At 38.5% G+C, this 13,835-nt stretch overlaps 1 protein-coding gene across 1 annotated transcript in view; it reads right to left on the bottom strand.

Moving 5' to 3' along the window:
- Positions 1-13,835, bottom strand: part of LOC109087704 (nucleus accumbens-associated protein 2-like) — a 33,735-nt gene that overhangs the window by 5,563 nt on the left and 14,337 nt on the right. Inside the window, exon 2 of the mRNA XM_042761316.1 lies at positions 848-1,654. Within this exon, the coding sequence (XP_042617250.1) occupies positions 848-1,610 (763 nt within the window). The 5' untranslated portion in view covers positions 1,611-1,654. The remainder of the gene's footprint in view (positions 1-847; positions 1,655-13,835) is intronic.

Below are 13,835 nucleotides of genomic sequence, written 5' to 3' on the forward strand. Positions count from 1 at the left end.
ATATACAGTATAATATCCATATCCATTATTCCATTGCTAAAAGCAGAGTGATGTGTTGCATGTAAATGGTTACTTATTACATTCACTACCATTTAAATGTTTGGAGTCAGTAAGATCAGGTTTTTGAAAGAAATCTCTTCTGCTCACCATTTATTTAATCAAAATTACAGTAATAAATATTGATAATATATTGTAATTCTGAATATTACACTTCAAAATAGAATAGAATTAAAATCAAATAATCATTGGCATGCGTTTTAGTGCCATGGCAGTTTAAACATTCAAGCAATTTTTAATGCATTCAAACTCAAGATGACGTGCAAGACAACCACATTCTGTACTCACGCGCTGTGTTCTGTGTGCACACAGACTGAATCGAGTTCTCTTTCACGTCTTGCTTTAAGGAACATATAAACCTTGCCAATTTGAACAATCAAGAGATTCTAAAGCCTTCAAGTGCAAAAAGATGTGAATAACAACTCCATTCAGTGCGAGTATCCTCTAAAACAATTATGTCTTTAAGTGAACTTAAACAGTTGAGAAAGAACAGGGTGTGTATCATTATATTTGATCCATGCATTGTCTCGTAAAGTAAAATGCTATGGTATCAAAATTGTAATCGAGAATTGTAAAATTTAACTGTTGTTTAAAATTTTGATTAAATTGATGAAAACTCTGAGAATGGTGCAGGTTATCAAAAGGCAGGATTCATGAAACATTAAACTTCCCATAATTGGCGCTTTATCAAACCAAACTTTTTTCAAACCATTTCATCTCTAAACAAACATAACTTCATATGTTCAGCTATCATTAGTCATTCAAATCATCAGAAGTGAGGCTGCTGTACCTCCGTAAGGGTTGGCCGAGCGGCCGCACAGATGGCTGTAGGTCTCGTCTGCATCGAATGGTTCTTCCTCAAACTCCTCGTCTTCGTTCTGGTACGATGTGGGGCTGTCAGTGGTTGGAAGGCTGGATGCTCCCGGACTGGAACGCTCTCCGAGATACGCCGGCGCCCCAAGTGGAAATGTGCCCCACGACAACAGCGGCACGCCCCGTCCAGAACGTGTCCCGTCGCCACCGCCAGCTCGTTTAACCAGTGGCTCCTCCAGCTTGATCCTGCGGGCCTGCGATGGCAGCGAGGGCGACCAGCCGGCTGGCACCAGCGGGTGGGTGCTGGGACTCTGTGGGCCCGAGTTGGGCTCGTCCATGGAGGCCGTGGCTGAGTCGCAGTGTGGCGAGTTGACTTTGAACATGAGGTCCATGCCACGCTCCACGATGTGCTGGATCTGCAGGTACCCGGCGGTGTACATCACGACCAGCTGCTCGCTGGCAGCCATGGTCAGTTTCCCCGTGTAGCAGAAGCTGAGGATCTGCTGGAAACAGGCCGGCGTGACAGAGGACGGCAGCTCGAACTGTGCTTTGCTGCTGCCGCTGAACAGGTCGCGGAAGTACAAGCTGCTGGCAGCCAGCACGGCGCGGTGGGCCTTGAACGCCTGGCCCTTCACCACGATGGAGACGTCGCAGTACTGGCCCTGCAGCCGCTGCTCATTCAGGGAGCCCAGCACCATGCTGCCAAAGTTCGGGATCTCCATGTGGAGCATCTGGGACATGGCGGTTGCGTTCACACCGTAGACAGAGCCAGAGAGAGGGTCATCTGGACAGAGACGAGACACAACGAAAGTGAGAAACGGCCACATTGAGAGAAAATGTCACATGCAGACAGAGAATGATATGAATGCATGAAAACATCTGATATGGAGTTATTATGACCAGGGTTAACCAAAATGTAAACCTAAAAAAAAAAAAAAAAAAAAAAAAAAAAACATTTATAAATGACCATTAGATGGGCGCCATTGACTTCCATAGTATTTTTACCAACATTTTTCAAAATATTGGACATTTCCTATCAGATGCCGGACATTTCCTATCAAAATATCTTCTTTTGTGTTCAACAGAAGAAAGAAACTCGTAACAGGTTTGGAACAAATAGAGGGTGAGCAAATGATGACAGAATCTTCACTCTGGAAGTGAAGTACTCCCTTAATCATGGCTGCTGGAAGCTCATTTTTAAGCATCAGTTCATTTGAGTTATTAGCGTCTTCCTCTAATATGTTAAGGTAAATTTCAGATTTCTGCTTACTAAATGATCTGTATATAGGCTAGCCTATCTACAGGCCCTGAAATTTGGCGTAAGGTTGCGGGGGAAGTCATCAGCTTGTTGACTCATGATGAGTTTGAGCGCTGTGAAAAACTGTGTTGGGGACACTCTAAAATGCTTGGAAATGTGGAAAAACAGCTTACCATGGCTTACTATACTGAAACTGGAGGACCAGATTGTTATCGATTACCTGTGGCATTATTATACGGCATCTCTGTCAGCGCGTGATATAATAAAACTGCCGCTTTTTGTTTAACTTTTTTTTTTATGCATTTTATACAAGCTACCATCATTTAGTAAGTGATCATTTTCCAGATTCAACACTTTTTGCTCCATTAATTTGTGGATCATTTAAAATATAACCAAATTTAGTATGATCACTTTTTCTTTTTTATATTTTACAGGTCAGAATAAGTGTTTTGTTTCATTTTTACATTAATATATCTGTTCTTCTAAATGACAAATGGAACATTAATTTACCCAGATTTAAGATTTAAGCCAGGGAATCTAGCAACTTCTGATGATTCAAAAACTATAATCTCAGTTTTGCCTTCATTAACTCAACTCAACTTTATTTATAAAGCACTTTCAACACCACAAGTGGAACCAAAGTGCTGTACAGAAAGTAAAAAGGAGAAACATTAAAAAAAAAAAAAAAAAAAAAAAAAAAACAGACATATAACATACACACTTACAAAGCATTGTCAAATGCTAAAGAAAACAAATAAGTTTTAAGCACACTCTGAAAAACACCCAATGAAGAACAAGTTTTTACAGACAGAGGAAGGTCATTCCAAAGCCTAGGAGCTGCAACAGAAAACGCCTGATCACCTTTACATTTTAAACACGTTCGTGGAACCACAAGAAGCAACTGATCATTCGAGCGCAGAGATCTGCTGGATTGACAGCGGCTGATAAGATCAGTAACATGCTCAGGGGCTAGACCATGCAAAGACTTAAAAACGTACAACATCGCTTTGTATTGAATTCTGTATCGTATGGGTAACCAATGTAGTTTAATTAAAACCGGAGTAATGTGTTCTCTCTTCTTAGTACCCGTTAAAAGTCTGGCAGCTGAGTTCTGAACGAGCTGCAAACGGGAGAGAGAAGCCTGACTCACACCCAGATACAATACATTACAATAATCCAAACGTGAAGACACAAAGGCGTGAACAACCTTCTCCATATCATAAAAAGTAAGAATAAATTTCAATTTAGATATTGATTTAAGATGGAAGAAACTATTCTTAACAACAGCATTGATTTGCTGCTCAAATTTAAGCTCAGAGTCAAAAATGACACCAAGGTTCCTCAAGCTAGACAGTTTTTTCCCAGAAAACAACCCCAGGCAGTCATCATCCACACACCCCTTATTTCCAAATAAAATGATCTCAGTCTTATCCTCATTTAATTGGAGAAAGTTATTTGCAAGCCACAACTTAACTTCTGCCAAACATGCATGAAGAGACTGAATGGCACTTTTATGCCCATGTTTCAGTGGTACATAAATTTGAGAATCATCTGCATAAAGATGATACTGAATCCCAAATTTCTCAAAAATAGAACCTAGAGGGAGCATATAAAGGGAAAATAAAATTGGTCCCAGTATTGAGCCCTGTGGAACCCCCCACACATGGGGGGCAATGGAAGAAAAATAACCCCCTAAGCTGACTGAAAGAGTCCTATCCATCAAATAGGAAGAGAACCATTTCCAACCTGATCCCTAAGGCGATCAATGAGAATGTTATGATCAACTGTATCCAATGCCGCTGTAAGATCTAACAACAGCAAGACAACACGGTTTCCAGAATCAACACCTCGTAGGATATCATTAGACAACCTCAAAAGAGCCAATTCTGTACTATGACCAACTCTAAAACCTGACTGGAATCTATCGCAGATGTTATTCCGAATTAAAAAGTCATTAAGCTGTGCATGCACAATTTTTTCTAGTATCTTTAAAATAAAAGGCAATTTTGAAATCGGACGAAAACTGCTCATGTCAAAAGTGTCTAAACTGGGTTTTTTTAAAAGGGGCTGAATAACCGCGTGCTTAAAACTAACCGGAACAACACCAGATGCCAACTAATATTTATAATAGACAGAATACTTGGGCCAATTGAATCAAGTACCTGCTTAAACAGAGAAGAAGGAAGCACATCACCAGGAGACCTGGTGGACTTCATATTAGCAGTTATATCCTTAAGCAGCTGCAAAGAAACAGGCATGAAACTAGTCAATTGGTTCTGAGGGGCAACAGAAAAATAAAAAATCATTGCCAACAGATGTAATTAGAGATCTAATTCCATCAACCTTACCAATAAAAAAGTTTAAAAACTCTTCACACATGTCAGCAGAAGGAGTGAGTGCAGGAGTAGAAGTAGGATGAAGAACAGCATTTACAGTAGAGAAAAGTACTCTAGAATTATTACAGTTTCTGGAGATGATGACAGAGAAATAATTTGATCTAGCCAATTTAACAGCTCTTTGATACTCATTCAAACGGTTCTTCAAAATCTCATAAGAGACTTGTAATTTATCTTTAACCCATTTGCGTTCAGCCCTCCTACACTCCTGCCTAAGAGCACGGGTAGTACTGTTCAACCAGGGCTGCGATTTGACTTTTCTTCCCCTGACTTTGACAGGAGTCACAGCATCTAAAATCTCTAAGCAAGAAGAGTTAAACTGATCAACCAACTCTTTTAAACCCATACAGGGGGAGTGTGACTCGATCAATGAAAATAAAGGAGAGACATTAAAAACAGCTGGAAAACTACTCGCTGTCCATGGATTGAGTATGCGAGACGAAATCGAGGCAGAAACAGTATTACCCAATCATATTTACCCAAATCACATTAAGGTGAAGAAAATTTAGGGACATTTAGGCCTTAACACCAGCTAGACATGCCAGTACAGCATCCAAAATAGGATTGAAACCATTTGAGATCATTACCCTGAATGCCCATCCAGTGCTCCAAACGAGAAATCAAAACAGAGTGCTTAACTGTATCAAATGCCGCTTTCAGATATAACAGCACTAACACATTGGATCTGGCAGCTTCAAGAGTCAGTAAAATATCATTCAGAACTTTAACCAGTGCTGTTTCTGTGGAATGGTTTTTCCTAAAACCCGATTGGAAGATTTCGACAATATTGTTTTTTAGACATTAAAGAGGAATTTAAGACTGGCCTAAAATTAGTTAGCACTGTCAGATATAAATGAGGCATTTTAAGAAGTGGATGTACAATGGCGTGCTTTATGTCATCTGGAACCATTGCCATTTCAAGGCAGCTGTTCATAATCTTAAAAACAGTAGGCCCAGTCACATCAAAAATATATTTAAAAAAAATAGAGGAGGAAGAATGTCATAGGAAGATCCAGAGGGTTTAAGCTGACTTACAATATCTTGTAGAGCAGGAAGAGTTACAGGACCAAACTGACTCAAGATGCTGGTAAAGAGTGGAGGGACAGAGGGATCTTGACAAGGAGAGGGAATATCTAGCCTATTATCCCTTGTATTGTCCACAAAAAAAATTAAGGAATTTGTCACACATAGCCAGAGACTCAACTTAAGGGTTAATAGCCACATTAATAGTGGAAAAGTGCTCTTGAATTGTGAAAGTTTTTTTTAATCAAATCTGAAAAGTACTTAAATTTTGTTGTTTTCACCGCTTTCTGATATTGTATCACAAAACACTCAATAATCATCAACAACATCACACACACATACACACACTCACACTTACACAGTATATGTGGTTTACATGGTTTTCATACCGTAAAAACTGTAATTTCTAACCCCTTTCTCCTTCTATCTCCTATTTTCCCTAATCCTACTCCTAAACCTAACCCACACACACTAAACTGCTGGCAGATTTCAAATATATATTAAAAAACACAGTTTAGTATGTTTTTTTTAAACGTTTTATGAGAAAACATGAAGTGTAAACCTCATAAACAATGTTTACATTGTAGTACTCATGTCATTTATTGTGGATTATTCTGAAATGTATCAATAAATGTGAAACTGGGAATGAAAAACCAGTCAAAGAGTTTGTCTTGCTTTTAATTTTTGCAGAAATGATCTAGTTTACAGACAGAGTTCCACCATCTGAGTGCAAATGAGATGAGGAGAGGTTCCTGCTAACAGCATTTATACCATAATGTATAAACTTTTCAAGGTAACTGTATCCCCTGGGCCTCTGCTCTTCACCAGTCATGTGCTCCCAAGTTACTGCAAAAACATCATGCCACCTGATAAGAAGGACATGAAGTACTTATCCTATGTAAACATATTTAATACAGTACAGTATATAAAATGTATCAATCTTATTACATCATTCATATCACTGAATCAATCTGGGGTGCGTTTCCCAAAACCATAGTTGCTAACCTGTTAGCAACTTAGTTGGTTGGCAATGGGAAATTGCATTGCAACCAACAAAGTTGCTAACTTAGTTAGCAACTATGGTTTTGGGAAACGCATCCCAGGTTATAATTAATCAATATCATGCTATAATAAATTTTTTTTCCATTACACACATTTGTGTCCTCATAAACCATATACTGTAAACCTGCACACACACACACACACACACACACACACACACACACACACACACACACACACACTCACTCCAAGCACCAACGATGAGTTGGCGTGACACACACAGAAGTTCCACTCTTGAGAAACACTGCAGCTCATTTCCAGGAACAACAAGTAAAACGCAGCATCTCTCTGTGTTTCTGTCTGTGTCTGTCCATCAGTCGCTCACTGAATTTCAGAACCATTAAGACACACAGCTTTCATGAGCACCCGTCTCTCATCAGGATTCAACAAGTGCAGCTGCATGAGTGTATGTGTGATGAAAGTAATCAATGCTGTGTCTATAACGTCACACACACAGAGACCAGCTACAGTTACACACAGAGAGAGAGAGAGGTGGGTGAGGGTGGGGTGAGAGACACAGCAAAGTCGTTTGAGGACAGAAGCAGCAAAGAAAAGCAACTGCAGCACAACACCATTACACACACACAATGAATGCAAATAACACTGTCCTGAAAAGTCCATGAGGATGATTTTTGTGTTGTTTGCTGGGTGATTTATGAGCTTGCATTGTCATTTACAAGAGCATCACAATATGAATATGAATCAGCTAAATGATGCAATAACTCACATCTGCATCCTACTGATAAAACTGTTCCATCTACCAGTGTCATTATAGTTTACTAAAACTAAAATCATGAAAAACATTTGTTACTTTAGATTAATTAGTCTTATTAGACAATTAAAGAACTGGTCCTTAATATAATGTGTGACCGAAACGATATAGACACAACAAAATTACTAAAACTTTAAATAAATTAAATTAAAAACAGAAAATATAAAAATGAAAACTAATTAGAAGTATTTTAAAAAGTATAATAGTATCTTAATTATACTAAAATAACACTGTCTACCCACATGAACATTCAGCCTGCATAGTGCAAAACAAAGCCTGTTTCTTTGTCTTGTTTTACTGTAAAAATATCCAGATATCACAGAAACAGATTCAGTCTTAATATTGTGTGCAGTTGTGCATCTCATGTCCATTAATCTGAAGACATTTTCACTGTTAAGGCCGGTGGTTTTAAAGCGCAGTGGTTTTGTTCTGCAGGTATTTGTCTTTGGCACAGATACAGATGGTGTGCTTTAGTGAAAGGAGAAAAATCTCTCTGTCTGAGCTGCAGGTGAAGTTCTCATTCCAGACTGGCAGACGCATGAACTCAAGACAAACATAAAAACACAAGGACATCCAACAATGACAAGCGCTACGTCTGCAGTCTGAATGCATTTAATATTTCTGCTGAGTTTAAGGTAACATCAACTTTCTCACCTAGTTTCAGGTTTTATTATTATTTTTTTTTTTTTTGCGGGCTTTTTTTTGCATCTTTATGAGGGCTTTTTTTGCATCGCAACACGGTTTTCATGGCAATTACTTTATAATATATAAAAAATATCATTATTATAATTATGGGCTACATTTTCTTTATGCAAAAGAGAAATGCTTTCGATTTTGTGGTGAAATTTGAACCGCATGTGCTTTCGTGAGATCGCTCACCGAATGTCTGTTCAGTGTTGGATTAATACTACGTGACCAGATGCAGTCAAAGATGACATTTCATACCAGAGAATGCAAATCGAAACTACAGGAGCTCCTCACCAGAGAATGACATAGAAAACACAAGTCAGGCTTGTTTCAAACATTTGCATTAATTTCCACAGATGTGAGCTACATTACAAAAGCAAATGGAAAAAAATAAAAAAAATAAAATAAAAAAAGAATCCCGAAACACCATTTAGCAGATGCTGTTTATCCAAAGTGACATGAAGAACATGGAGTGCTGGGATTTTCTAATAGTCGCTGACTGGGTCGCTATCACTATTGGGTGTTTCAAGCATCTTTTAAATGCTTTTCTTTCAAATTAGCCTATATTATCTGCATTACAATTTGAGTAAAAAGATTAACTTTTTCAAAAAGTCACATTTGGAATAATTAAGATATTTTTTAAAGCATCAGAAAGAAGTCTCTTCTGCTTACCAATGCTGCATTTATTTGATCGATAGTACAGTAAAAACAGTGAATTATTATTACAATTTAAAATAACCCTTTTCTATGCGAGCATAGTTTAAAATTTAATTTAATGCTGTGATCAAAGCTGAATTTTCAGCATCATTACTCCCGTCTTCAGGGTCACATGCTCCTTCAGAAATCATTCTAATAAGTTACATTTAATATTCACATAGAAAACAGCTATTTTAAATTGTAATATTTCATAATATTGTAATATATGTGATATCACAGCTGAGATATATAACAGACAGCCGTCACACATCCACGTGAGTCATGTAGCACTGCTGTCACACGTGAGCGGTGGATGCAGCATGTGAGGATGGGTGTTCACGTCACACTGCCAGCTAATGCACAGCGCTGCAATGCAGTGCCACACACGCATGTACGTGAAGGAATAGTGTCGAGTCAGTCCTGCACGCGCACACTAAATATAGACTTTGCACATCTTTGATAAGGAACGTACAGACATGTACTCCATAACATCCTCAGCCTGACCATTGATTTATCAGCACGTGTCCGTCTGCGAGTCAGAACTGGGCCACGATGCACTGCTGCAAACATAACACTCCTCAGACTCAGAGGAAAAGGAGTTCTATCAGAATAAAACATTTTGTCCTTGGGAAAGCATTAAAGAACCTGCAGAGCGCAAATCAGTCCAGCAGAAACACGTTTAGATGTATATCTCGCAAACCCTCTTCATGTGAACGATCTGCTTTATAAATATTCAAGCACTGCAGTCGTTCTAAAGTTGAGCGTGTCTAAGTGCACAGACACAACACATTCAGTCCACGTTGAGACACAGCGCTCCCTGGCAACAGGCCTGCCAATCAGGAGCGTCTGAGGAACGTACAGCACCCAAAACTAGAGCAAAAGCACAATCTCAGCAGTCCTTCAAATTCCAGCACCCTGCATTCACTGCAACTGATATGTAATGCACATTTGATTGCATTTGGCCATTAACTTTTTCCTCAGTTCATGAATCACCTGGGAACCGAACCCATGACCTTGGTAATGCCAGGAACACAATCTCACAGCGACTGGAGATCTGCGGTCCTGTTAAGCATCCAGAATGTTTCTTAATATAGAGGGAGCAGCGCTGGGGTGAGATGGGGTGATGGACACAGAAATATCACGATGGCACGTCCTCTAATGCCACCGCCGTATGACATACAATCCCTTAAGTGTCACCCTGTTAAATTTCATGGATGAAGGTAACTGTATCAAACAGCCCTTATTGAGCTGCGATACTGTTTCCTAAATATTTTGAGATGCTGGGGCTCAGAGCTGAAGTTCTCAGTTATGATTCATTAAGTGATCAACAAGCAGTTTAAGGTCAGAGGAGACATAAAATGGATATTTGTAATATGACTTAGTGTGATATCAAATCGCAAAGTCTATGATTTAATTAATCAAAAATATGCACTGCATGTTTCAGAGTGAAGCACAGCACTGTGTTCATTTACATGTGAGCAGCTCATCATCCATTGTTTTCAACATCTCACAGTAAATGATCCACACAAACTCCATTTGAGCTGAATGAGCTCAACAGTCCTCCATAAAATGCACTGCACACATCTGAAGGTTGAACTGTTCTGGAAGTGTTGTAAATGCAACTTAACCACTGATTTCTTGTTGTTTCTAATATTTACATGTGTTTGGAAACCCATCATGTAGCGACCATCTTCAGAAAATTGTAATGAGAAGCAAAAGAGAAATTTAAGGGACTCCCTGCAGTTTTCTATCAAAATACAAGCTTGATGGTCTAATATTTGAAAATGAAGAAATTAAGACAATAAAAATATTAAAACTGTAATAAAACTGTTGATTAAACATCTTAAAAAACAAATCATTTTTTTAACCCCCAAATCATGCAACCCTGTGTGAAACTCCTTTTTCTAACAGAAATGTGAGAATCAGACGTCTCCACTGAATCTCACTGCTGTCTAAGAGAAACAGCGGAGATCTCACGTGTGGTCTGTGTGAAGGTAAAGGCTCGTTCAGCCACAACAGAATCTCAGCAAGGCCTGTGGGTGAGTCAGTGGACACACTAATGGACCCAAGCTGGCAGAAAAGATCAACAAACAAACAGTGACTCCAACAATGGAGCAGCACAGAAAAGTAGACTATATCTGTGTGCGATATGTTCATACGAGGGTCTGTTCATGGATGCTCTTCAAGATATTCAAGATGTATTTGATTTCTTTACTGACTGTCACATGAAGTGTGACTCTAAATATCTGAATGTACATTTCTTTCACAATACAATGGGCAGTATTTCACAACTTTGACTTGTGAGCATAGCCGTACCCACCAGACCTCGTTTTTTCCCCCCTGAGGTATAGTGATAATAAAAGTTATGCAATAACTGCCCAATAATAACTTTACTTTGGTGCCCAAACTTTTTTTTCGGACATTTGTCAGCAATTTCGCAAAAACTGTCGGCGAAGATTTGCATAACGCCACCTAAATGTTCACACAAAGAAAGAAGGCATAACTTTATTGCTGCTGCCACCACCACCAACATATTGTGAAGAGGCTGTGTGTTTCCATGCGAGAGCGAAAATACTTTGTTTGGTCTTCCAAAAGAGAAAACAACTAGAAATCAGTGGTTAAGTTGTATTTACAACACTGTTCCAGAACAGTTCAACCTTCAGATGTGTGCAGTGCATTTTTTGGAGGACTGTTTCCTGATCCTGGGAGAGTAGACTACAATGCCGGTTGTTCTGACTCACAAACTGTTAGTACATTTTTGAATTTAAAGGATTTGGCACTAACGATTCAAACGCAAGTTTTTATTATATTATACAGCACAACATGTGGTTTGTCATTTCTCAGATCACAAATACAAAAATTCTTAAACAAAATCATTCATCAAAATCAAATAAAAAGACAGTATAAGTCATTATAATCCGTAATTATGTCCCCAGTGGATACTACAAATGCCTCTTTTGTAATAGGTTTATTAGTTTTTCACAACTCTGAAGCAAAATAACAAATTAACATACACACCCACACCATCCTACCTCCCATTAAAAAAGATGGTAGCATAATTCTGAAGCAAAATCCTTTATTAACATGTACACCTACACCAGCGGTTCTCAATTCCACTCCTCGTGCCCCCGAGCTCTGCATATTTTGCATGTCTCTCTCTGTTAACACACCTGATTCAGATAATCAGCTTGTTAGAAGTGAGCTCCGTGCATGAACTGTGTTCCCATTGACATGGTCCCTACACACTGTTCATTGCTCTCTACTCCCTGAGCAGGGGTAATCTGTTGAAGTTTACCTCACTTCAGAACATTAATTCACGGATTTGCATAACAGGCATAACAGTATGTTAAGGGGCGTAACATTTCCGTCACATGCTTGAAGTATTCGGCCAATCACAAAGCACTGGATAGTTGGCCAATCAGAGCACACCTCGCTTTTCAGAAAAAAGAGCTTCATAAAAATCAAAGTGTTTCAGAAGGCGGGGCATAGAGGAGAAAAAATAATGTACAGTATGTGGAAAATAAAGTGTTTTTTTAACCTTAAACCACATAAACACATTTCATTTCACCAAATACACAAAATAATGTTATTTTTAGTGACGTCATATGACTCCTTTAAAGAAATAGTTCACCTAAAATTTTAAATTCTATTATCATTTACCTACAATTTACCATATGCCACCAAACCCCCTAGTAAGCTCAGGTTTTGGACCTCAGTATTTCTAAAAACCCTGTGTATTGCTATGCTTGTGAGACTAATCTCAGTTATATAATATTAGCCCAATCATAAAGACCAAAAACTTTGTTCAGTTTCAACTTATTTTTAAGAAAAATGCTAGATTATTTGAAAAAAGGTTTTTGGGAGGTTATACAGTATGGTTAACTATGAACAATATTTTTACCCTCAATACACCAAAAAATAATTTTGTGCATTGTATTTGGGAGAAATTCCAGAAGGACTTGAAAATAATGACAGATATTGGTTAAAGGTCAAGTGCTGTAACCTGGAAATATAGTACAAAGAAGACCCACCTACTAATGAACATTGGAACAGTAGCAGAGGTAAAAAAATACTTTTTGTCAGCAAATGGAGGACAAATAATGTACTGTCGAACTGATTTAAGGAATATATGTCAAGTCTGGTAACTAGCTCCTCATAAACTCATTAAGAATTCTGAGAAGTCCTGGAAATGTGGGATGAAATGATACACTACAATGTGTGCATGCGTGTGTGCGTGTGTAGGACGGTTTCCAGCTCGGTTTCAAGATACAAATCAATCCACAAGACAATAAGCCACTGCTCTTCAACCCTTTGTCCTGAATATGACTCAGCACACAAACCAAACAAACATTTCCATCAAATAATCCTCACCTGCTCCGCAAGTCTGTCTTTCCAACTGGTAATGAACTAGTCTTGTTCACTAAGTCAAGCAGGACTATTGCTATTGAATCAAAACCCCCTTGAATCAAACCCTCAACTCAGATGTGAGTGATTCCTCAAATCAATGCTGCCAGTTTGGTCAATATATCAGTCCACCACTAGTTAAGAGTTTCCAAAACACACATTATCACAATCTGCAGTCATTTTACTTTTCTACTTCATTATAGACTAAATGCATCTTTACTAAGCCAGCTCTGTGCTTGCTCAAAATTCTGTGTAAAGACAAATGCTGCATAAAACCAGACTAAATTATGCCTGCTTTGACCAACCTCAGTCCCTTGTATCAAATTACTGTATAAAGGTGTAATTGCAGTGTAAATGCATCAATGCCACCTCTGAGCAGCATTAAACAGTCTGTGTAAAGACACCAAAATGCCACTTCAAAAGCACGTCTGTGCCACCTTTGCAGTGTAAATTTGACATGATTGGCTGTTATATCTTGAATTTAGTTTATAATCTAGATTAGTTGATGTATGCTCTTAACATCGCATATCTCTCGTGTTACCAGATGTTTGACTGTAGGCATGAAATCTGGTCCACTTTGCAGCTCAAGAATCACCCATTTAGACAGGTGAAGACTGACATGACAAAATATGACGAGAAAAAATATTACTGCTGGATTATTAACAAT

Source organism: Cyprinus carpio, chromosome A7, assembly GCF_018340385.1.
Source record: "Cyprinus carpio isolate SPL01 chromosome A7, ASM1834038v1, whole genome shotgun sequence".
NCBI lineage: Eukaryota > Metazoa > Chordata > Actinopteri > Cypriniformes > Cyprinidae > Cyprinus > Cyprinus carpio.